The 27,526-nt window shown below is 28.2% G+C and overlaps 1 protein-coding gene and 1 long non-coding RNA gene across 2 annotated transcripts in view; one reads left to right on the forward strand and one right to left on the reverse strand.

Annotated features, from left to right (window-relative positions):
* Positions 1–4,645, forward strand: part of LOC142320945 (uncharacterized) — a 41,190-nt gene extending 36,545 nt beyond the window's left edge. Inside the window, exon 2 of the long non-coding RNA XR_012755523.1 lies at positions 4,389–4,645. This is a non-coding gene — a long non-coding RNA (uncharacterized LOC142320945). The remainder of the gene's footprint in view (positions 1–4,388) is intronic.
* A 5,829-nt stretch (positions 4,646–10,474) lies between these two features.
* LOC142321838 (venom protease-like) lies at positions 10,475–25,462 on the reverse strand. Its single transcript, XM_075360290.1, has 7 exons — positions 25,312–25,462; positions 23,158–23,364; positions 20,392–20,510; positions 18,404–18,513; positions 13,391–13,653; positions 11,825–11,982; positions 10,475–10,833 (listed from the first exon to the last, which is right to left on the reverse strand). The coding sequence occupies exons 1-7, from the start codon at positions 25,400–25,402 to the stop codon at positions 10,621–10,623; spliced, it is 1,161 nt and encodes a 386-aa protein (XP_075216405.1). The 5' UTR covers positions 25,403–25,462; the 3' UTR covers positions 10,475–10,620.
* Positions 25,463–27,526: the final 2,064 nt, after the last annotated feature.

Consider the following 27,526-nt stretch of genomic DNA (forward strand, 5'->3'; position numbering starts at 1 on the left):
ATTTCCTTTGTTCTTGACTACCATTTTTTGTTAAGTTCTAATTAACTAATTTTCCAGGTTTTACGAACATTAACTGTATCAGAGAGACGTGTACAAGCTGCCCCCTACAAGAGAGTGTATTGAAGCTACCATTAGGTTCTTCGAAGTAATTAAAACTGTAAGAAATATCCTGGAAGCTTACGAATTATCATAACAGCCATATCCAGATAAATATATATTATAATTTTAAAGCCCAAATTCTTTAACTAAGAAAACTTTGAATATGATTTCATAATTTTTGTAAATTTATATAGTATTTTATCTACTTAGGTGTCTCTAATTTAGTAAATCCCTGGGTACGCAAATCGTTATTTTAGAACAGTTATAATACGATTCTTTACAGTAAGAATTCCCATCTCATAATGACTGCTATGCATGCACAAGCCATTATGGGATTAGTATGAGGTTGGTGGTTTGTACTGAGATTAATGATGTTTATTCTACAGCTAGACCTAATAGTAAACAGAGCAAAAGTGTCACCTCTAAGACTGAATACCGATTGTATTTAGGTGGCATGACGTTTTGATATATAATAGTTTATATTATATTTGGTTGAGTTAATGTACTTTACTGGGTGTGTTCTCTTAGCTACATTTACCTAGACCTTATTTTTTTTAAAATTATCTAAGTCATTTTTGGAAGTTTATTGTACCTTATAACCGTATTGATTAAGACAGACCAATCAATTAGTCTACAGTACCATGTTTCCGTCTCATAAATTTTATTTTTTAAATATAACACACTAAAACTGATTAAGTAACAAATTTATGTTCAATAAATTGACATGATCAAATATTTTGATTATCTATCTGTTGTTATTAAATGAAAAAAATTTAACTCCATCAAATCTAGTTCGTTTAGTTTCTGTTTTGCTGTATATTTTTCAGCTATCTGAAAATTTTCTCTGTATTACAACAAAGTTAAGCTTTTTTTTTACAATTTCAATAAATTTATAAGTTTTCCGATGTAGTGCGCGCACGAACACACACACACACACACACACACATAATATATATAAAAACTTTCTTTCATAAGTATAAAGATGCGTTTATCAAAGAAAATTCAGTTACGGTCTATTTCCTAACGTGTTTTTTATTAAGTAATTTTACCATACAGATCTACAAAATTGAATTTGTCACTATTCACGTGCTCGATACAAACTTTTGAGTATCAAATCGACATTCTAGCCAAACTTCAGATACAACCCATATAACATAGTTACGTTCTCGGGTTTAAGTTGCCAAAAATCCTTTCAATACAGAATATGTTATTCTAAGCTGAATACCTAATTCGCATAATTATAAGTAATCTGTTTGAGGAAGAAGTAAGGAACCCGTCTGAGTCATCATGAGCATACAATTAAATTGTATTTTAAAATTTATTTAAATTTTATAAATAAGTATGTAAATGATATTCCTTAGTTAAATAGATTATGCTTTAATTTTTATCTTGTTATGTTAATGATTTTTTCTGGGCTAAGAAAAGAAAATAATTCCATCAGCAAATTTAACGTTAAATAAAACCAGCTGGTCAAGTATCAAACATCACTTATAAATCATTTCTCACTGGTGAATAGATATATTAAGTGGAAGTGCAGAAAAATTTACTTATGTTAGGTATAAATTTTAGATAAAATAATCTTTTTTTTTAATCTTCTATACAAATTAATCTATGTTTAATATGGGTAAATACTACTGAAGTGAAGACATCTAAATATTAAATAACGTTTGCCTGTTTTCTTAACCAGTATCAAAAATGTTACTTTATTCCGAAAAAGTATTTCAGTCAAAATCAAATTAAATGTAAATTTGAATTTTTTAATATAATACAAAGTTAAAAATTGTAATATCAGTTGTTATTAATATTATTGACAATTTTGTTGTTACCAACTATATGTCTCTTCCACCTTCCAAAATTCTAGTATAAATCATAGTGATCACGTCCTGACCAACAGTTGCAGCTATTACATCAGTCGTGTTTGAACACTCTTCTATTTTTAAACAACCTATGTTGACTTTAAGCAATTTAGTATTTCTAGGTCAATAAAATATATATCAATAAAAGAGAATATATATATATATATATATATATATATATGTGTGTGTGTGTGTGTGTGTGTGTGTGTGTGTGTGTGTGTGTGTGTGTTTTTTTCCTAACAGTTATTATACATATGTATATTTTAAGAAAACAAACAATTTGCATTTTCATGATCAGTTTTAATGGATAGATTATAGTTAACCAGAAGGATTGATCGATATTAAATAAGTTTCTTATTTTTCCAGTTTTTATTTTTATTTGTTTCCTAGAGTTCAATGACGGGTAAACACTTATGTATTATTTTACATTTTTGTAACTCTTTGGCTGAAATGAAGAGAGTTATCAAGAAATTAAACTTTTGAAAACTTTTGAAAGTAAGTATTTTTGAAAAGTGAAAAAAAATGCTGTTTTGTTACAAATATCTTTTGGCGTAATACTTGGCTTCACATACTAACGTGAATTTGTCAAAAGCTTTCCAGAAATTTTATGAAATATTTACTTAAATTTAATAATATTTATTCTCTTAGTCATTTAATTTATTAATACAAGAGACTTTAGTCTTCATTATTTCCGGTTTCTTTACTGATCTCTTAACTTTAACATACATTTTGCACCCTACATCTTCAATTATAGGATATATATATATTTTTTTTAACAGTTTAACCCTTCTTTATATTTCCCACAAGAATTAATTTCAGTAACTTCTAATTCCCCAACGTACGGTTTTTCAATTTAAATCCATTCTGCCATGAAGATCTCTTTCCTCGTCTCCTCGTAAAAACTCTTAATGTTGTTCTGAATCAACCATCTAATTTTTAACGTTTATCTGTAACACCGCATCTCAAAGGTTTTTTTTTTTATTTTGACCATGTTTCGCTATCATTAAGTTCTAAACTCTGTTCGAAAATTTAAAATTGATAACTTTTTCTATTAACTAATATCATACTTTAAAGAACATAAGCTATACCAAAACGGCTATATTTCAAAACGCTTTTTCTGCAAGTAAAAGAATTTGCAGCAAAACAAATGTTTGTTGATTGTTAATTATTTTTTTTTTTATATATATAATTTAAAAACATGAAACATGGTCACTTCGATCTAGAAAGCCCTCTATCAAATCAGCAATTGCTGCCACAGAGGAAGGATTCAACCTAACTGATGCCTGGCATCAAGAATGGATCACAAAGCAGAATAACCAAATTCCATGTATTACTCAAAAGCTTATATCCTGCCTTTGCAACTATCCAGAAACGATTCAATTTCGTAACCTTTGGTGAGTTTATTAAGTTTTGTTCAATCAACTCGTAGTAAAATCTAGCGAGTAACCCTGACTCGTGTTACTATTATGAAAATCCGCTCTACTGTTAATATATTACGACTGAAAAAAAAAAATTACTATACACTGATTGAAATCTGGTAGTATCGCCGACCTTACAAAAATTATATTTTAAACAATGACTAGTTATTAATAATAACAGACGATGATCCCAACTTAACTTCGGTGTTTTTTTTTAAGTAAACCGAAGGCTATCATAACTGAAAATTGACTACACACATGCAAAATTTGATTATAATATATTTTTATTAAAAATATTTTATAGGTTTACCCAATGTTATCAAATTACCCATGAATACAATACCGTTAAGAACAATAACAATAAACGTTTAATTGAACGATTTTAAGGTTCATTAACCTGTAACTATTTCTAACTGGAATACATGGAGAATGAGGTCGATCTCACTGTAAATAATTTCAGATCTCAGTTAAAAATTACCCCCGGGACCTTCAATTTGCCAGCAACTGCTTCTACCTAATATAGAAAAAAGGGTTTTACTGACATTCTACCAGTAAAGTTCTAATGATGTAAATGATCATTTAAATAATTTTACAATGATTAGATTATTTTTTAAAAATTTATAATGTTTAGTGTAATGGTTTTTGATTGATGATCAAATTACATAAGTGAATTATTTTTTTTACTTTTGTTTTTTTCTTAAAGGACTGTTTTAATCAAAGTTTGCTTTTTAAAACGAATTCTAATTAACGTCGTTAAATAATCTACTATTAAACTATCTGTTAGAATACAAAAATATTATAAACAATTTACTATTTAAAAAAATTAAAGTATAACATTTTAATGTAATAATACGGTAAAGAAGTTAAACTTACCTTTATGCGGGTGCACAAAATTTTATTCCCACATTTTTTTTTAATTTCATAAATAATTATCCCTATTCTAAACGTAATAGAGTCCAGTTAACCATCTAAGAACATCGTTTGTTAATAACAATCAAATTTTTTTATTATTCAGATGAACTCAGCATGGTAGGTGCGCCTATTTCCTGTATAAATGGGGTAAAACCGACGCCCCTTTGCGAGTGTGGTGAAAATCAAACTGTTAAACACACCACAGAAGTTTGCTTATGAAGGGACTCCTGAAGATTTCCTGATGGCGACTCCTGAATCAGTAGCTTATATTTATTTTTTGAATGTTTGTTTATAAATTTTGACTGTAATTGGTGCTGTGTTTTAGTGCCATACGCTAAATAAATAAATTGTTCAGATGGCTATGTTATACAAAAAATCATTTCCCATTACATCCTCTCCAACAACTATCAATGTAACAATAATCTTTATCCTGTCAACAAAAAAAGAAAATTACAAATACTTAAATAAAACCAGGAAATGACAATACCTTTTTCACTGGAATACTGGTTAGTTTTTACAAAGAATAATTTAATTATTTTAATTTAGTCCATTTTTCACTCTAACAAAGAGAAAAAAACGTTTTTTATATAATTAAATTTTGTTATTCTTTTTTTAATTATTTTAGTAAGTCTTCATTCTTATAGTAACCTGTATCTGTTTTATTTATTTTTAACATAATTTATTCTTCTATCAGCCCATTACGACCAAAATGGAATTATTTTTATAATTACACTATAAATCATAAATTATTACAAAATTACACTATAAATCTTTAGTAATCTGTTTTAAGAAGTCCATGTCTTGTGTATTGTAAAGTCATTCGCTTTGGTTCCTACAGAATTTCATGATATTATTTTTTTTAATTTCTCCTACTACTATAACTCGTGGTCTACTATAACTGAATGTTTGTTTGAAAATTAACTACATATATATATATATTTTAAATCTTAGTTTACAGATGTAGTGTTATAAAAAAACTGTTCAGATCGACTAAATCTTAAGTGAAAAATCTTAACAGTGTAATCTTTCGGTAATACTATCAGTTCTTTGAATAAAGTAAAGAGCTTATTTTTCTTTAAGATTATATGAATGAATCTGTTTTGCGCCATCCTTTATTCAAATATACATGTCTCCGCTCCACCATGTAATACCGTACTCCAATTTGGAGTGAACCAAAGCAAAATAAAGCATGCAGAAAGCTCTAAAGCTTCTATATTTAAAAAAAATTTCTAAGAGAGTAGAATTTTCTGATATTATATTTTACTGTGAATGCATTCTTTTTGTATAACGCCCCCTGATAGTTTATCATATAAATAGACTCCCAGATATTTACAAAATAAATAAATTTATCTTTATAAAAAAATTAGGTGAACCGTTTGATATTTCTCTACAAATATAAAATATTATTGGAACATGGAAATTCGAACTCTTTTGAATTGACGTTTATACATTTTGATTTTTTCATGTAGACTCTTATTCTATTAATGTTAAGCTATTTAAAAAAAAAAAATAATTTTGTGTATCGTATCCCACATTATTTCTGCATCACTATTATGTTAGTGTATTCTTTGGAATACACCAAAGAAAAATCATCTACATAAGTACTAACGGACCTAAAAGAACCTGTACTAAAAGATCATTAACGACAATTAAGATAAGGTTGCTGATAATACCGATTCCTCTAGAACTCCTGATATTAGTGAGCTCTTTGAAAATTGATTAAATCGTACCTACTTGTTGCAACCAAAATAAAGGTTTATAACCTGTTAAATGCGGTTCCTCTAGTTTTAATTTTATCAATTCTTTTTAAAAAAAGTTACGGTTTACAAGGTCAAAAGCTTTCTGAAACTCTCAATGAAAATACCTGTCTTTTTTAAGCATATGTTCATATTATTGTAAAGCGTACTAACAAAATTTAATAGCGCTTCTTCTGTATATCTTTTTAAAGGAAGTACTGCTTATTATGAAAGAAATTATTTTTTATGCAGTAGATAACTGGTAGTCTTTTTAACATTACGTTCTCTATTATTTTCGAAAATACCAAACTAAGCTAATTGGTTGTAGATTTTTAACTGTATAGAAGTTATTTTCATTAGCATTAGGGTAATTTTATATTTTTTATAAAACTTCGGAAAAATATGCGAGGAGAAATATAAATAAGGATTTTTACCTATAATTAGATACCAAAATAATGTATAAAAGAACTTATATTTCACATTTAAAAAGTTATAACTAATAAGTAATCATTAATAACATTTGTTCAGGCAATAATATAACATTGATTAATTGTCATAACGTTTAGTTATGACAACTTTTCTTTGATTCTAAAACAAATCTTTTATTTTACTGAAATCAATTTCTTTGAAATCTTTTTTAATTATCTATGAAATACTTATTTTTACTTATCTATACACTACATATATATAAAATTCCTGTTTATATAATTGTGTAACAGTATTTCTCTTCTCTCTACAGTTGGTAGCAGGTCTTTCATTTCTGTAAAAATAAATCTGCTATCTTATGTATTTAAAAAGTTATATTATTATTATATGCTCAATATATTATAATATAATACTGATATAAAATTTGACATTTATATAACCAGTTAAAATGAAATTGCCTGTTTCTATTTTGACTCTATCTCTTGCATTTTTCAACAATATTTTGAAATTTAACGAACTAATTGGTGTTTTTTTTTTTTTTTTAATAGTTAACCTTTTCTAGATGTATGTTTACCTTTATTACACACCCTTTCTAAAATAAATATTTCTGTATTGATTTTCTCCACGGCCAGTATTTAATCAATACTTAAAAGTAAACAATTAGTCTGATAATTTTCACGTCATTACTATCTTTCAACCTAATGATTCTTGGTTCGATTCCGATCAGGCTTATTATTCTTTATAGCTGTTGTATTCATATATCATAATCGACTGAGAACGGACGTAAGTTTATAATTTCTAAAGTAAAAAAAAAATCTCTTAACGGAATTGTCTTTCTTCATCCATATTTGCCTAAGCTTTTAAATATTAATTGAGTATTTTCTAGAAATATAAGCCGTATGAAAATAATAAAATTGTTAGAGCAGTATAAAGTTTATACTGATATCTATTAATACTTAGATTGATGAAGATGATCCAATAGATTCGAAAGATTTAATCGTGTCATGTTCTTACACCTAACATTATTTTGTACAGTTAGACAACCAGCTTAACTTTACGGACGCCATTTTTTAATGTTGGTACTCAGCGTACCAAATTAAAATTTTTAAATTAAGTTAAGGATATTTAGCAGAAGTAGTACGTACAGTATACGAGTACTTATTAAAAATTATGAGGTTTAACCTTTCTATAATGCCATACTTGAACACATGGTATTTCTTTTCTTGATGGGATTTTTCTCCATACGTAGATAAGTGGTTATACAAACGTTTTTCTCCAATTATCAACATTACTAAGTTCAAAGTAGACACTTGCAAAATATTTTCTATAGAGTAAAAATTTTCTCTATCAAAATTTTAATTCCAATGACAATCTGTGAATTAAAAAAAAATAGATTCAGTTAAAAATTATTATTGTTATATGTATATTTACAATACGATTACAGTTATAATCATTGTTAACATCACTATTGTGTATATTATTACAATATTGTATTATAATAAAGTGTAATACATATTCTAATAATTATTTAAACACGCATTGTTTCCATAATCTTACGTTGGTGGGCTACCTTATATGAGACATAATTCATAGGTGAAAAAGACCCATCCATTGTTTATTAAGTATTTCCCAGAATAACGACCATTCAATCCCAGGCTAACAAGGAAAAATAGGAATTAATATGAATTTCCCTTTCATTATTTTAAACTGAGCTGAATTTGTTGTTATCTACACACGAAATCTACCGAAATTTAGGTGATATTTAACTCAGTCAGCTATACCTTCATTCTGGGATTGCTTCCTTCGAATTGCTACGAATTGCTTCCTGGGATTGCTACGAATGAGATACCTTCATTCGTAGGGATTGCTTGTACAATTAAGATAATAACTAAAAAAATTTAACTCTTGACTACTCTCACTTTTGCCTTAGTTGCTTTTCATTTTTCATCGCCAAAACAAGTATTGGGTTACGTAAATTAAAGAAAAAATTAAGATACTAAATCTGTTATATTTTTACTTCCTGTTAATAAGGAAATCATGTAATATGACAAATTTAAAAAAATGATGTTTAGATCCGGTAGAATGAAGTATGATGTAGGATTAAACAGGGTAGAAAGGATAGCTAATGTTTGCCTCATATTCCCTGTTATATTTTACAATTTTATTTATTTTACTTCTAACCATGAAAGATCCTAATTAATACTCCTTTTTTTTACCTCAGAAAAACTTAAAATTTTTTATAATTTCTTACGTTTTTCGAGAAAGTAAACGAAAAATAAATTAATAAGAATTCAGTAAATAAATAAAAGAGAAAGAAATGCACTATATGGATACATCAGATTCTCAGTCCATCATGATAAGTTTAGGTTAATTTTTAATAAAATTACCATAGCTCTTGTTCAAAGTAAAATAAGATTTTATTAATTATATTTTTAATTCAACTTTATGAATTAACCAGCAGAGATAGTGTTATACGATAGTATAAAGTCATTTTTATGCTCTTTCCCATAGTTTGCGACATAAATGGCCTGGAATATAAATATTCTAGAGTATTGTATTACCTTAAAAAATGTGTAACTCGTATGCACTATCACTCTTATAACACTATCTCTGATGCTCAGTAGCCGTATAAACAAAAAAGGCCCAAGGTCATATGTATGTCTGTACATACATATGACCAAAAGAGCAGACAGTATAAAATTGTCTGCTCTTTTCATTGGTGGGATCAAAGATAGGTAATTTCATTTAAAAAAGTAGTATTAATCTTGAAAAGAATGTCGTCAAATCCAAGGTCACTATAAGGTGTATCCCTCCAGTGTAAATAACTTTTGTTATAGGTCATTTTTTTGCGTATTTTACGAAAAAATTGCCTGGAGCCATTTAAATGAATATTAATGAATAATGAAATGAATAATTAAAATGAATATATATATATATATATATATATATATATATATAATATAATAATATTTTATACTGAAAGAATAAATACAATAAAAGAGAAATATACACAGAATAAAACTCATACCATTTCTATGTTGTAATTTCCACAGCCACATAAAAACTAAAGATTTTACAAATATTAACTAACATTTTTAGTTTTATACATTTTTTTTACTTTTAACTGTCATCTACTTAATACAATTAATGGGTTACAATTATTTAAGTGTAATAAAATCAATATTCAAAATATGCTTATTAAATAATTTATAAAATGTATTCTTTATATTTTTTTACTGTAAAATGAATATTTCTCGATAGATTTTTCAATAAAAAATTCCATTCAAATTCCATTTGAATTAAGTTATACATTACAAAAAAAAACGAAAAAAATGAGTAAAAACCGCTTTTTAACAATCATTTTCATTTTATACAAAACATACAAATTACACATAACATTGGTTTCGTTTTATTAATTGTTTTTGAAATAGTTGCATAAACATCGACGTTTTTTCTTAAATCATTACGGATCCCAAGTTCAGTTATGCGTTTGTAACAAATCGTGTGATATTTATTTCATGACAATCGTTGTAAACAGTTCTATGATTAAAAAAAAAGCACAATAAAACAAAATAACCTTTCTCACTCTTTCTCTGTTTAACCTCTGGAACCACTGTAAGGTATTACTTCAAAGGAGAATGAGGATGATGTGTGTGAATGAAAAGAAGTGTAGTCTTGTACAGTCTCAGGTCAACTATTCCTGAGATGTGTGGTTAATTGAAAACCCAACTACCAAAGAACACCGGTATCCACAATCTAGTATTGAAATCCATATAAAAGTAACTGCCTTTACTAGGATTTGAACCTTAGAACTCTCGACTTCGAAATCAGCTGATATGCGATGATTTGCGAGTTAACTATTAGACCCACCCATTTTGTTTTTAACTACCCAAAAAACAAAAATAATGGGTAAAATAGGTAAGAATAAAATAATTTAAAACCAATTATTATAAATCTCCTCATAGGGAAATCTGTAGAAATGAGATGTTTGGAATTTTATTTCAACTAAAATAATGATATGTTTATTTTATGTAATTTACTTTATTTTATTATTATTAATTCTTATAAATGATTTATTACAGCAACATCATTAAAAAAAAAAAAATACCATAGATTATATAAAATTCAAAAATTAAAAAAAAATAAATAAATAAATTATCGCACATCAGACGTTCACGAGCTCCAAATTAGACCTGGATCCAATTGATATTCTGGCCAAACTGTAGATTCAATCCATGGAACATAGCTAAGTACGCGAGTATAAATCCCTGGAAATCCTTTCAATGCACAATGTTTTCCAAATGATGTAATTCCCAGTTGAGTTTGTAAAAAGCATGGCAGTTGATCATTTTTTCTAGGAAGAAACAATGGACCTCCTGAGTCTCCCTGTTCACGCAAGTACAAAAAACGTAATGAAATTGTTTGATAAAATTTGTTTATTGTTTTTTTTTATATAAATAAAATTAACTTATATAACATTATTAAAAGGATATGCTTTTTTTTAACTTTGAAGTAATTAAATATAGTAGCTTAAAAATAAATCATAATAATAGATTTTGATTAAAAATACAAACAATATATTCGTGCGCTCTCGCGCGCTGCGTGTGCGTGTGCAAGTGTGCGAGTATATATATATATATATATGTATGTGTGTGTGTGTGTGTGTGTGTGTGTGTGTGTGTGTGTGTGTGTGTGTGTGTGTGTGTGTGTGTGTGTGTGTGTGTGTGTGTGTGTGTGTGTGTGTGTGTGTGTGTGTGTGTGTGTGTGTGTGAGTGTGAAATAACTATTGACTACAGTAGAAATGAAAATATCTATCTTAACACTACGGCAAGTATGTAATACCATTTAGATAGTTGTTTATGTTTATGAGTATCATACCTTGATATTTGAATACGATATAATATCAAATAAATGTCATTGATTAAAATGACGTTAAAATAATCATTTTCAAGATTAACATTTTCAAATAATCATTAACAAATACATAATAACCGGTTTACAAGGAAAATGAAGAAAACGAAGGAAAAGAAATTCCCAGTTTCCTTCTTCATTAGCCCAAATGTGTTGTAACACATTAGCAAAACAACGTACGACTATAACGCCGACCGTAAAGTCCCGCATATGCCATATTCATTGAATTCGCTACAAAGAACATTACATACACAAAAAATAACTTTAACTAAGCCTACCTTAATTACTTTACGTGCACCACTGTTATGAAAGTAAATCAGATGATAGCATTACTCAATAAATTAAAGAGCCATTGTTGTCAATATCATGCCTTTTTTTTTTTGCTTCTAAAAAAACGAAAAAGTTATCTTTTATATGTTAACTAAACTATTAAAAAATGATTAAAATATATTTTTATTAATATTACCGAACAAGTGTCTTTTCCTCCTTCTAATACACCTGCACAAATCATAGTTTTTTCTTCCAAGCCCCCAGGTGCCACACGCAGATCAGCAGTATTTGAACAATCTCTTATTGTTAAGTAATCTAGGTCTACTTTAAGCAATATAGTACTTCTTGGTCCAGCTGGAAATCAATTTAATAAATTCAAACGGTTTCAAATAAAAGTATTTAAAGATATTTTTAATTAATAAATTCTGTTTTGGAAACATTAAAAAAAATTCTAACATCAATAATTGAGTTAACCAAGGTTTTTTGTTTTCATTCTTCCTTTCTTTATCCAGAATCCCGGATTGAAAGATGGGTAATAAATCTCCACACTTGCTCTATGCTCTAATACCACTCCTCTACAACATCAAGACTATTTATATTTTATATTTAAATAAATTACACACGATGGAAAACTTCAGTGTGTTTGAAATAATATTTTTATTATTTACCGTTAGGTTTAATTTTAAAAATCTTCTAATTCCAAGAATATGATTAACGATTGGATTATTCTCAACTAATTAAAATTTTTGAAAATTTACCAGATCGGTTCGGGTTGAACCAAATCCACTTTGTTCAATTGTAATTGCTGTAACTGCATTAATTATTTTAATTTAGGCTGGTTACATGAAATCAGAGTACATTCAAATATATGAGATTAAAAATTTATTTTCAAGAAATTCAGTTAAATTAGTTTCTATGAGAGTTTTTTTTTTTTTTTTTGTTTTGGATGATTAATTCACCATATTCAAAATAATTTATCTTTCGAAGAGGATTTTAAATGGACACCATATACTTCCATATGAAGAAAAAAATTCCAAAATTGTATTAATATTTCATAAACTTTTATGAAATAATCTGCAATTTTTTTTTAATTTTATTTTTGTATGGAATAATAATCTATTTTACCACATTAAAATTGTTCATACTTTATGTACCTCGATAAGCAGTAAAGCTTTTAAATAAGAGTAAATTAAATTTTCAGTTGTGTTGTCTTCGTAAAATTGTTAAAAGAAAAGAAAACAAAAAAGATTAAATTTTTTTTTACTTTCTAGGCCGTTTCTTTATTAATTTTATTACGATCAAAAGAAATTTTATTTTAATTTTTCAGTTACATATTTATTTAAAATACACTATTGTTAGGTCCAAAACAAAAATCTGGATAAAAATATGCTATCAGTGTTAAAGAAGTCATCTGCAAAAAACACCAGGCCGATAAACATAGGTCTTCATAAAAATAAATAATTAACTTCTTCAACGTAAATAATTACAGTCGATGTCTACGTTTTCAAATTATTTTTTTTCTGGCAAGATCTTAGTTATTAAAATTTTAACTAAAAATCCACGCTAAATTGAATTGCCTGTAATAAGATGATAAAATTTTACTAACTTTGCATTATTAGGAAATAAATACAATTTATATATTATTTTTAATTCAGTTAATTATTTTAAAGTCTATTAGTTACTACACAACTCTTAACAATTATTATATGCAGATGACTGCATGTGTTTAGCTTTGTAATATATTAATTTCTTCAAAACTTACCGTAATCAATTCTACCCCATCCTGCTCCAATTACATTTGTAACATCGTAGTATGAATTCGGTTGCGGTAGACAAATTGGTTTTATTGTATCAGTAAATGTTACCGAACTATTTAATTGATACAAAGCGATATCATTGTAAACAAGTTCTGACCGATAGTTTGGATGGTTTATTCGTCGTATTATTTCAAAATCTACAGGATTTGCTGTTTCATTCTTTCTGGATAAATCAAGCTCTCCTAGTCTCACCCATCTAGCTAGGCCACTAAAAAATAATAAATATATTTAATTAAAATTAGATTTAAAAAATAACATTTTAAAATTCTATTAACACTAAAATCTTAAACAACAATGACATATTAATTAATTTTTATTTAAAATAAGGCTATTTGTTTTAAAATTTTTAAATAAATTGAAGATTTAGTTGTGGGTGATAAATATTGATTTTTTTCTGAAATATAAGCTGAATGAAATATTGATTAGTAATTTTTCTTATATAAACTACAAAAACATCTAAATAAAAAAAAAAAAAAAAAAACATTTTTTTGTGATAGAATATTACCCAATCAATATATCTTAACATTGCATAAAAAATATTTCAGTAATGAACAACAAGAATATATCATTTAAATCTTTAAAAAAAAAAAATAGTAATTATACAAACTAAAAATGTACAAGTAATAATTTGTTTAGAATACATTATAAAATCTAAAATTTGACTTTTATATAAAATTCTTTAAAATCTATAATTAATAAAATTCAAATTACGCAATTGAAAATAAAAAATCCACTTAGATTTACATTTCAGAAATTGAAGTAAGAAAAACAGCATAAAGCAAATATTGTGCAAAGATAACGAAAAAAAAATTTAAATTATATAGAGAAGAATTATACAGAGTGATTTTTTAGTCCTGTTACCCAATTTTAAATGTAATTATAAAAGGGAAATTTAGGTGGAATAAAAAAATGTATTTGTTACTTACAAATGAAATTTGATAAAAAGCTATTACTTGCATAATTTTTAAAGAATATGCTTTAAATGACCACCCCTTGCGGTTATATACGCATGTACTCTTTTCAGCATATTAGTCGAAACCTTTTTAAGAGTTGCATTGGAAATATTCGTGATTAAGTCTGTAATATTGACTTAAGTTCATCAATAGTGTGAGGATTGTTTTTGAAGGCCTCGGACTTAATATAGCCCCACAAAAAGTAGTCAGGAGATGTGAGGTCTGGGGACCTTGGAGGCCATAAGCCCTTGCTTATTATTCGATCATCAAAGAACTTTTGCAGAAAATCCATGGTTCCTCGAGACATAGGGCATGTAACGCCGTCTTGCTGAAACCAGCAATACCGTTCTTGAAGTTCCAAGAGGGACACAAATTGGCGCACAATATTCCTGTATACTTCACCATTTACTGTCTGTTCGAAGAATATGGGTCCGACTATACGATGACAAGATATCGTACACCACATACCAATTTTTTCAGGATGCAAAGATTTCTCTTGTAAAGCGTTAGGATTTTCAACCGCCCAAATTCAGACAGTTTTGACTGTTCACATAACCGTCAAGATGGATCCAAGCTTCATCACTAAAGAACACTGTGTTTAAAAATTCGATTCCGTTATCATTTACGAGAGACCTAAACCAATGGCAATATTGCAATCGCTTGTTTAAATCTGGAAGCTGAAGCTCTTCGACTAATCGTACGCGATACGGATACAATTTTAATTTTTTAGCAGCTTTCTGAACACTCGAATATGACAAACTAATTTGCGTGGAAAGTTTTCGTAAACTTTTACGTGGAGAATTGAGCAATCTTGTTTTCACATTTTCTAAGACGTCATCTGTCAAGCGAGTTGGTCGGCCACTACGTTTTCTGTCGCAAACACTACCTGTCCCTCGAAATCGGTTTGCTAGCCTAGAAATTGACTTTTTTCTGGCGGAGGAACACCAACAAATTTAAATTGAAATGATTCTTTTACACTCGCGTACGATTTCGTAGCGAAAAATTGTTCAAGAATGAAAAAACTCGTTGTTCTATGGTAAAAGAAATTGTTTTCGTAACACGACCGGAAACAGCACAAAAGTTTACACAGCTCAGGAGAATTAACTCACACTGCCGTATCTATACCGGTTGAGTAGCGCTCCAACTTCGTGTCACAAAACAAAATTTCCCTTTCTTAGAAAAAAATTACCGGACATTAACAATTGGATAACAGGACTAAAAAATCACCCTAGTTATTAAATATATATATATTTATTTATATAAAATTTAATTATGTATAACTTAGCATTAAAGCGAATCGCTTGTATAAAGTGGATTCTTTAATAATAAAATGCTTGATGATGGCTGGAAATTTAAGTGTCATCGTTTCAAAGGTTGGACTCCTTAAGTAAATGGCTTGGTGGTAGCTGGTTACTTAAATCATTGTTTGAAAGAAACCAGAAGATAACATACATAATGAATTTCTCACATTGTAGATCTCTGAAAAATTTCGAAACCCATTATACAGCCTAGATGAATTCTTACACGAGTATCTATTAAGTGTAGAAAACCGCAACTATATTGCCTGGACGGACTTCTTATTTAGGCAAGTCACGGTAAAACTAGCGAAACTATGTAATAACCAAATAGCTTGAAATAGAACAGAAGATCCAATATATAATGCACAATTATGAAATGATTCTTTTGTAGAGTTGAGTATCTGCGAAGGATAAGTGAACCTGGATAAGAATTACATGTATATAGATTTAATTACATGTAATAGATATCACTGAATTACAAAAATTCGTTCGTTAGTAATTATTTATTCAATTTTTTTAAAATCGGTTGGGCTAGTGGTGAACTCGTCTTCCCAAATCAGCTGATTTGGAAGTCGAGAATTCCAGCGTTCAAATCCTAGTAAAGGATTTACTTTTATACGGATTTGAGTGCTAGATCATGTATATCGGTGTTCTTTTGTGGTTGGGTTTAAATTAACCACACATCTCAGGAATAGTCGAACTGAGACGGTAAAAAACAAGCCTACACTTCATTTACACTCATGAAACAAATATTTCTCAAAAACAGATAAGACATACATAAGACACATTTATTTATTTCATTATTCATACGCTAAAAAATCTCCATTCGATAGTCCCATACTAAGATTCAAGTTGGTGTTTGATTAAAAGATATATATATACATATTATACACACCGTATAAAGTATTGAATACTTTACAGTTGTTCCGGAGGCTAAACAGAAAAAGAAAGACTAAGAAAAGTAGTAGAAGACATGAATTAACCCAATATTATTTTAGCTAACATGCTTCTTCTGATAAATTATTTAAAATAATCATAAGAACATTACAATTTAATTTTTAGAAATTTTTTTCTATATTTTTACCTAGGAAAATATTTAAATCAATTAATTTCGTTGATCAGTACGGCAAAATAAGATTTTTTTTTTTTTTAATTAAAGTTTTAACTGTTTCATATTGCTTACAAAATGTTCTCTTATCGACTTCATTTTTATTAATTGTAGTTAAAATAATTAATTATAATTATAACCACAGAAACGGTTCTTTCCTTTAGTCGTTTTCCTCCCGTTATTAATTAAAATTATATAGTTGTTATGCACCGTAGAATATTGTTAAATCATACTGCGGTTTCTTTTTTCTTTTTTTTCTCTACTCCTCCAGATCGGACGAAACTGGTAGATTTAACTCCACCTGTGGGAGTGTCTGGTTACTCTAATGAGCCTTCCCGCCTACCGGCTGTATATCCGGCATGGTAGGTCGGCTCACCGGTCACCTTTCTTGAGGAATCTTCTTTTTTGTGCCTTTTTGACGTCGTGTCGGATAATTCTGCCAAACATGGCGCCAGGTCTTTTCTCTTAGTGTTCAGGCTACTATCTCCTGAAGTCCCCAGAGGTTCCTTGGTACTGTCACACCTAGGTGTGCCAGCCCTCGCCTTTGGAGCTGTCCTCCCTACCCTACGCTAATAGCCCAAGCGCCGCTCCTCTTGATCCTTGCTTCTTAGCACTTCCTTAGCGTATGCATCTACTCTAATCCATTGATCTTCACTGATTAACATGAAATCCACCAGGTCGTCTGGTGTTCACTGAGATATTCCAGCCCGATTCCGCAGTTTGTCCCATCCGCGACATCTGAAGACTGTGTTCCACAGAGTCTTCATCCTCATAAAACATACATGTCGATGACTCTCGTTTACCAATTTTATGTAGAAAATCCTGAAAATTACTGTGTTCCGTTAAAATCTGTGCTGTGTAGTAGTTAAAATCTCCAAATTTCCTTCCGTGTCACGCTTGTAAATCATGTATGTTCCTCTTGGAACATAGTCCACTGCAAACACAATTTCTTAAATAACTGAAGCTAAGTTTTTACCTAATGGGAGTCATATTACCATTCAAGAAATGTTAGCAATTCATCACCAGCAGTTAAGATTTTGTTATGAAATATACTTAAACAATGTTTCTTTTATTTTCTAAAAACGGTTTTATGGAATACTAGCAATGACAAAATAAGCGGAAAACAAGGTCCTGAGGTACGAAAAATTATTAATAGCTCCTACAAGTTTTTCCTTTGAAATAAATTAAATTTTTGAAAAAAAAGGAAACAATTTTTTCATATAAAAGTTAATTTTTTCCATCAAGTGGTTAGTAAGGTGAGAGTATAATACTACAAAGTTTTTCCTTCCATATATATATATATTATGGAATAATATATATATGGAAATAATATATATATAATATATATATATTATATTGTTACTCTGGTAACAATATCTAAACTCATATTAAAGCCATTCTACAATTAAAAAACCTGAAATAAGGAGATTTTAAAGAGCATAGATAATAATATCGTTTAATGTTTAGAAAATTGTGGCTATTTCTAAAATATGAATTCTGAAAAACCTAAAAATAAATCATATCCAGAAAATAGAATGAAAATCTAATCAAATAATATGAGTGTGACTAATAATAATTTTTTTTTTTGTTTTGACTTACGCATTTGGATCCTTCGTACAATGAGCTGCTGATAATACAAATCTTTCGCTTATTAGTGAACATCCACAGGCCCAATCTACGTTGTTCTTTGTTCCATATCCAACTAAACCCTTTAATTAATCATAGAAATAACATTTCAAATAATTTTAAACTATTTCACAAATATTTGTAATTAAAATATAATGATTAATTTATAAATGAAAATTATATAAAAATCAAAGTCTATCTAACTATCCGTTCTTTCAGACATGAGTTTTGAACAGCTTATCCGCTTTTAATGAATGTGTCCAGAAGAATTGTTTTTGATCCTTCTTAAAAGTTATGCGTGTAACAATCAGTAAGACAACGTGCAGTCCAGTGTTCACAAATTCATAATAATTTCGTTTATGTTGTTCGACAGCTGTAAATTATTTACTAGTTACTAGTATTCAGCATTTGACTGAATCATGTACACCGATCATGATCATATCAACATATCTAAAGAAATATAATGTGCGAGGATAACATTATAATTAAAGAAAAAATTGTTTGTTGAAATAAAAATTTTAATGACGGATTTCTCTATATTACTCATGACTTCATGTACTTTTAAAAAATAAAATGGAGTTCCTGAGTAAGAAGTTAAACTACGACGTTGATAACCTAATGGTTCCGGAATATCTCTGAAAATTAGCATCCCGAAAATTGATGGAGATATAAATGAAGTACAAGATGTCAGTTAACGATTTGATTCCCATCGATCATTGAAATTAAAATTATTCTGTGTAGTTTAATAAATTTTTCAAGTTCTGCGAAGGTCACCACCTTTTCCATGAAAATGTTAAAATGCTCTAAATATTCTTTGAAATAAACCGACCATTCTCTCTTATCTCTTATATTTGTTTTTATTGTTGGCCACATGATGGCAGTGAACGCCAGAACAGGACTTCTGAGATTGGAATTATCTAGACTGCTAATGGTTGATAATAACATTACGTAAGCTAATAATTTAAGAATTCTAACTGTGAAAAATAAAATATAAACTTTTTCACAGTTTAATCTTGTTTATATTTTTATGAAAATATAAACTTTTTTTGTAAAATTTCTCAAATCAAATCTTTTATTTATTTCTTTTCCAGTTTATAGATTTTTCATTGTTGTATTCCCTCAGTAATAATTCAAAATGTTTAATGTTATATGTTTATTCATTCTAGATATTATAAATATAATATAATAAGAATCTTTAAAATTATATTACGAATGATAACGCTGATTACTCTAATGTTGTTTTAAATTTCGGCTAAAGTTTTTTTGGAAAGTTTATTAATAACTATCCCTTCTTTTGGGGATTTGAACGAAACCAAGTATACACACACTAAATGTATTTAAAATAGGTATACAGAAGTGGGATAACAGGTATAGGTAAGTGCTAAACAGGAGAATGAAAACAGTGAATAGTTAAAATTAAAATATCATGATTTATGACATTTCTAATAAATATCTAAACTGTGAAGAGAGAAGAAAATTCTTAAAGTTTCCTAAGAATGTTTCTTAGATGTAAAATCCACATTTACCTTGCTGGGTTTATCGTATAATCACGCAATGTAATCATGCATTTATACTGTTAAATATATTCCTGTCTATTGTTCCATAACAAGAAGTACTTCATGTAAATGTTTTTGATAGAGTATGACAAATTCAAACGTAAAAAAAAATTGCATAATTACATTATGAATTTTCAAATTAACTCAAAAATATTATCGTATATTTGTTGTTTTTATAAGAGTGTAGTTAAGTATAACAATACTAATTTAAAAACATGCCGGCCTCTGTGGCGCGAGTGGTAGCATCTCGGCCTTTTACCCAGAGGTCCCGGGTTCGAATCCCGGTCAGGGATGGCATTTTCACACACGCTACAAATCATTCATCTCATCCTCTGAAGTAATGCCTAATTGTGGACTCGGAGGTTAAACGATATAAAAAAGAATTAAAAAAATGTTAAAACATACCATAAATGGTAGTTCTTTTGGTTTTACTGGAATTCCTCCAACTGCTGCAGAAGATCCAGAAGGAAGTAGTTTTCTAATACTTCTTACGTAACATGATTTCTGTTGGTATTCCATGCATTCTAAAATAAAATAAGGAGTTAATATGTTAAGTTATTAGTATTATATTAGAATTATAACATAAATTATATTACCATATTTTTTCCCTCCCGTAGGGGAGGAAAAAGCTCTGCTGGCCACCGTCAGGCCCGCACTGATAGTAGTGCGGGGCACTCTCCCCCTCATATCCCCCCCCTCATATCAAGAAACCTCCCCCTCATATCATGCAGGAGGCGGATCTAACCATATTATTGTTTTTTATTAAAATCATAATTTCAGCACCTATATATTTGTACACTAATTTTTTTTTTTTAAATATCACTAATTAATATTTTCATTTATTAACATGAATGTGTGAAATATTTTTTTATTAAATTGGTTTCCATGAAAATATTTTTCTACTTTTTTTTTCAATAAGAATGATGTTTTTACACAAATAAATACTGTTAGCGTTTACCGTGATTAAATAATAGTTAGCTAAGTAACAGTGATTGTATCATTACTAACGTAGTATTGAGTAAAATAATTCAATACTTAGTACTAAATTATTGAATACTACTTAGTATTAACGTAGTACTTAATATTACGTAGTATTAGTTTATTGAATACTACTTAGTACTGAGTATTTAATTCAATACACACATATAAAAAGCACATATAAAAAGATACTTTACGCAGATGTTATACTAAGTATATTTGCCTACATTCTTTGACAAGAGGCCATCAAAACATGCCAAGAATTAAAATAAAGTATAATTTTTTAATGAAAAATATAACAGCCTTATAAATAATATAACTAATAAATTACAGAAAAAGCAGTAGTCATAACCTACGCGTAAATCATTTTGTATCATGTTTGAAGTTAACACTAAATCAGATCCCGTAAGCCAAATAAGTTTTTAGACAAAACATAAATCATCTGTTTATTATAGATTCCTACAAAATAATCTAATAGTTCTGATTTTAGTTAAAATAATATTATTCGAGCTATTTGAATTTTTACACGTCCTTTTTTTAACGTTAATTATTACAATTTTACTTACAATAATAATTCACTTAATCTTTAAAATGAGATCATCCATAAATTTCCTTTCTTTGTTCACACACTCAATTAGTCTCACTTTGAAACATTTGAGACCTTAATGGATCAATTCTTATGGTATTGTTGAAATGACTTGCAGGACACCATCCTTCGTTCAGCACTGAAATGAGGGCGAAATTTAAAGCTTAACTTTCAGCATTGAGTTGGTTCCAAAAATTAATGATTGTATGCATATTCATAATATAAAACTTTAGACCGGTACTTCCTCTAGAAGACAATCATATGTTGAAACCTGAAACTTAATCAACCATCCTTTTATGTAGCATCATAAAAAAACCTTCAAAACATGACCAAGTATAATTTTTGAACTAAAAAGTGTAATAAAGTAAGGCGTAATATCACAAGACGGGGTACATTAAACAATGAGAAGTTTTAAAGTGAGTTTAAATGAATGTGGGGAAAAAAGAAGGTAAATATTTGGATGATTTGCTACTTTTCAAACGAAAGGAAAAATTGTTACAATTACTCTTAAAAGTTAAAAAAAGTTATGAAATTGATTTCTGATTTATTTCACTCATTGATGTGTATATATACACAGGGGGAGAGAGAGAGAGAGAGAGAAAATAAATTTACAAAATATTTGTTTGGAATGTACCTTGTTAGAGCAAAACATTAACTATTGAAAACTCACCAATAAAAGAGATAAAATATTTGTATTTAAAAGAAAAAGAAAATATATCTATTTTAAATGATGAAAAAGAGAATTTTTAATTTATTTTTATAGAACTCTATTAATACTCGGGTAGTTCGATGGAATAATAATGACGGGACTTTAGGATAAATTAAAAAAGGGAAGTTTTAATACAATTTTGTTAGAAGAAATGCTGGTGTACCGTGTTTTTAGACAATCATGAATTAATGTGTTTATTGGATAATTATAATTAATATGACATTATGGTGAACAAAAATTTAATTTGACTTAGATATAATCTTTTAATTTATATAAAGTAGAACAATGTAAAAAAAAATAATTGTGCAATAATTTTAATCATGAAATATAAAAGATATTATTTTAAATTATTGGATTAACACAGAATAAAATGGTGAAGTGCATCAAGCCATTAAAATTTTTTAATGATAAACATGAAATTTTATAAAGCATGAGCTTATAATTACTGTGATTCGTTACATAATCTTTCATTGAAAGCAAGTTTTTTCTGCATAAATAAGTTTCATTAATTAAAATTAACTTTATTTAAGTTTTCATGTTATAAATGATCTGAAATTAAAAAATATTTATTTAGTCTTTCAAGTCATACATTTATTGCCTTTTGAAGCTAAGTCAACCGATAATATTTTTTGGTTTCAGAAATTTTGATCAAGGTGACCAATATAGCAATTTTTACAATTGAAACCCAGCAACTTTTCTTCAATTAGTTTTTACTAAAAAATCATTCATAAATAATATAAATCAAAAACTTATAATAAAATCTTTCAAAAAATTTGCATGCAGATTTATAAATGCATTCTAACACAGTTTTTAAACCCAGATATTTCATGTAAACCTATATATTATATTCACATGGATATTATCATAGTTAGGCTTTATATATATACATTCATCTTACTTGTTTTAGAAATTGTTTGAGATTTTACTTGATTCTGATCGGGTTTAGCATTTAATCGAGCAGAATCAAAACAACATACAAGAGGCTCATTCTTATTTTCAAAACCGCAGGTAGCTGGTTTTCCTCCCTTTTTAATCATTTCTTTGGCTGTTTGACAAAATCGTATATTCTTGCATATTCCTCTTTCACTCGGTCCACATCTTTCGCCTAAAAAAAATAAATTATTTTTTTATGGTTGGATTTTACTGTTAGGTTATTGAAATAAAGAATAAAATATATATTAAAACTTAAAGTGGAACTAGTTCCTTATCAGCATAATAAAATAGTACTAGAATGTCATATCTAATATTTTTGGAAAGTACGGCTATAAATTATTTTGCGCAAATACTGTATAAAACGAAGTAGTACACAAAATAAACGCCTGCCTTTCCACGTGGAACGGTCGAGTGATTAATTAAATCTAGGAAAATCCGTACTAATTAACTTTAACATTCCTCATTTCCCTCTCTACATTTTTATTATTAATTGTGGTTAGTGTTTAGCTAACAATAAATTTTTGGCAGCTGAAAAAGGGCAATACAACTACATGAACCACTATAATTTTAAAAATAAGAAATGGTATCTTCGAGGAACAAACATACAAATCTCTTGTAGTTTTTCTGATAAATTCCAGTTTATCATATTCTCTTGTAAAACAGTATTTTTTATATCTTTTTTATAAAATTATATTCTTATTAGTTTTTTTATTGACATACCATAATTATACCTTATTATAGTTTATACTCGTATTACTATAATTACGTGTTATTATGTTATAGCTAAAAGAAACTTTTAACACCCAAGATGTTACAAATATTTATTATTTAGGATTATACTTATTACTATGTCCGTTCGATTTATTTGTGTTATTTTGCTAAATATGCTCGTGTTTTTTTTATAATAATGATTTTCTACAAGTATACTAGCTTTTCTATAATTTTAACAACATTGTATTTATAACCTTTATACACAAAAAGATCATTACATTAAAAAGAGACTATTAAAACAGATATCTTTGTTGAGCGAGAGTAAAAAATGTACTTCGGGGCAATATAGGGGAGAAAGCTGATTAAAGTTAAAAATATCGATATCTTTTAATTTTTTAAACTCAATTCATGTAACATTATTTTCCCTCTAAAGAAGAATAAATAAACTATTCCAGGTAAGAATAAGAACCCTGTTTTCAGTTTTTTTTTTGTTTTTTTTATAAAAGAGTTTTTAAAAGTGGTTGTGAAATAAGTATTTACAAAAAAAAAATGCTTGTCATAGAATATTTCAACAAAAGCATATGTATTTTCAGAAAAAATAATGATAATAAATAATAAGAAATAATTATTTTACAGATTTTTGAAATTTAATATGAACTCTATATAAAATGTAAAGTGGCCTTTTACACCAAGATAAAATTAATTAAACACTCTTCTTTCATCGAGAAGTATACCTTCAAGAAAGTGAGAAAAATATTCATTTGTAAAGGCAATAAATATCACGTAGATAACTTAACTCTCAGGATATGTACTGTTTTAGAGAGTTTTTTTAACTTTTTTAGAAATAAAAAGATCGAAATATTTTCATGTAATTAATTTTTAAATAAATGTATCTTCTTTAAAAAATTACTTCAACTTTGGTAATTCTATTGCAAACAGATTTTAAAGTATTTCAATACAAAAGAGTAAACATATTAATTTTAGTACATTTTAAGCATTAACAAATATAACGTAGTAAAATTTAAAAAAATATGGTAATGATTAATTGCAAAATGATACGTTTTCTAATGGCTTTAATTATAATTACTAGTTTTTATAATAAGATTATTGCAATCAATTTCAACGTTTATAATTTTTAAAAAAGATAGAAATTTATCGGTTACTTTTTCATGGAATTCTTACATTAAATTCAGGAAGTAAAAATTAGTAATGGTGATAAACGTAATTAGTGATGTATAACAGGAGCATTATATTAAAACTGACAATAAGTCATTGATCATTACCTAAACATTTTTTTATTCAATAAGAGTGTATAATTTTTTAATAACTAAAGTAAATTTTATTAAAATATGACATTTTTTTTTTTAAATATATAAAATGTTTTATAATTTAGAAAAATTTTACTAACCTTCGGATTGAAATTTCATATTTTGAGCGTAAATATTGGTCCATTTGATGTACAACAAGAGTAATAGAATAACATAACCTTTTAGGAGCATTGTTACCAGTAACTAACAGGTTTCTGCACCTTGCTAATGGTTACCGTTCATTTAACTCATCAAAGTAAATACTGTAATCCCCTCCAACAGTAAGAAGTCTGACTTGCCTTGAAGTGTAACACCTTAGCACTTTTATTTCATTTAAGTTCGACATAAATTCATATTTAAATATACCGTTTAAGTTATATTTTACTAAGTCAGATTTTTCTATATTTTTCTACGATTTTACATTTTATTACATCCAAAATTAGAATTTTAATTTACCATTGTAAATGATATTAACAATATAATACAACAGTTTATGGAAAATCTCATTAGTTAGCAATTAATAAGTTCGTTTATCTGTAGATCTTCATTAGTGATTTAAGTATTTGCATTTTTTCCTTGATGAAAAAGAGATGAAAAAGAGCGCATAATTTCTTGTGCGAAAATATCATCTACGCGAAGTCAGCTAGAGAATAAATATTTTTAAAGTAACAAATTCCTTTATTTTTTAATTTTTAAATATTTTAAAAATCAATAATACAGTTAATATTAATGGTATTTATTCTTTTTATTTATTTCAGCGCCAATTTTTGAGTCCTATAAATAATGTCTATAATAACTTAAATGTATTTAAAATACTACACTCATTTGAATAAATAACTAATGTAACACACACTGTTGTAATGCTGTTCTGTGATTACAAGGTCACAAACAAATAAAAAATACAGAGTAATTTTAAATGATGGACTCAATTAATTATTTCCTGAACTTTAGATTGTATCTGACTGATCTACGTTGAAATTGTGAGAATAGGTCCAAAAATGTCGAACATCGTTAGAGCGCATATAGTTGCGTAAACGACCGCTAGTGCTTGGGCCGCCATTATGTGTCAATTGTGAGTAAGATGGCTACAGTGCAACACAAGATTTTCTTATTCTTGAGCACGGCAAATCTCAGCCGGCAACTGCAGTCCAGGGCGCGTTTCGTCTCTGATTTTACTGTGACTCACCAACAAGGAAGAGTATATCCCGTTGCTTTTACCAATTTGAACAAACGCGGTCTCGGGCCGACCGCGTTTGGCAGAGGAGAACGTGAGAAGAATTGAAGAAAACATTTTAGGAAGCCCAAGAAAGTCACCCGCAGAGCGAGCAGAGAACTTAACCAAATGTTAGGCGTGTTTTGAGGCTTCATTTACTTCTCAAGCCATACCGCCTAAAACCTTTACAGGCTCTTCGCAGAGATGACAAGCTAACGCGAGTTGACTTTTGTAATCAAATTCTTGAATACATTGAGGATGACACTTTTCTTCCGCGTTTAATTATTAATGATGAAGCGATGTTCCATCCGGATAGAAAAGTTCATTATGTTTGCATATAGGGTCTAAAAAATCCCAATGGCGCAATGAAACATAAAAAAGACTACCCCAACGTTAATCTGTTTTGAGCCGTAATGCAAACAAATGTTTATGGAATTTTTTTGCAGAATACACGGTTGCTGGGATAATCTACCAAGGCATGCTAGAAGACTGGCATTTCCTTCTCGCAACAAAATGAAGATTCACAAAACTTCATTTTTCAACAGCACGCAGCTTCGCCACATTGACACCTAGATGTTCGACACTGCGTGAATGAATTTCTACCTCAACAATGGATAGATAGGACGAATCGGGAATCAATACCTGACTCTTCGGTTCTGGCCTCCATGGTCACCTGGTCTAATGCTATGTCACGTTTTCTTGTTGGGGTTTGTGAAAGATGCAGATTACGTACCGTAAGATATGCGTGTGAAACGAGTTCAGCTACCGCCTAATTGTGTACCGTGCAGCCGCAATGGGCCACATTGAACATTTATGAACCATGAGTATTAAATTATGAATTGTGAATCTTAAAGCTTTATTGTGAGTATTATGAGATGTAATTTGTTTCACACTTTCTCTAATTCTTAATTTGGAATACAAAGTTACGAAATTAAGTACCATTTTGAATTACTCTGTATATTAATACTCATTATTAATGTATTATTTTCATCATCATTTATTATTTTTAAATTAAACTATTGCACAAATAGAATTTAAAATAAGTAATAAATTATGAAGTTTTATAATAAAAGATATAAATAAATTATTGTACTTCATATGTC

This window comes from Lycorma delicatula, chromosome 3 (assembly GCF_047948215.1).
Source record: "Lycorma delicatula isolate Av1 chromosome 3, ASM4794821v1, whole genome shotgun sequence".
NCBI classification, from domain to species: Eukaryota; Metazoa; Arthropoda; class Insecta; order Hemiptera; family Fulgoridae; genus Lycorma; species Lycorma delicatula.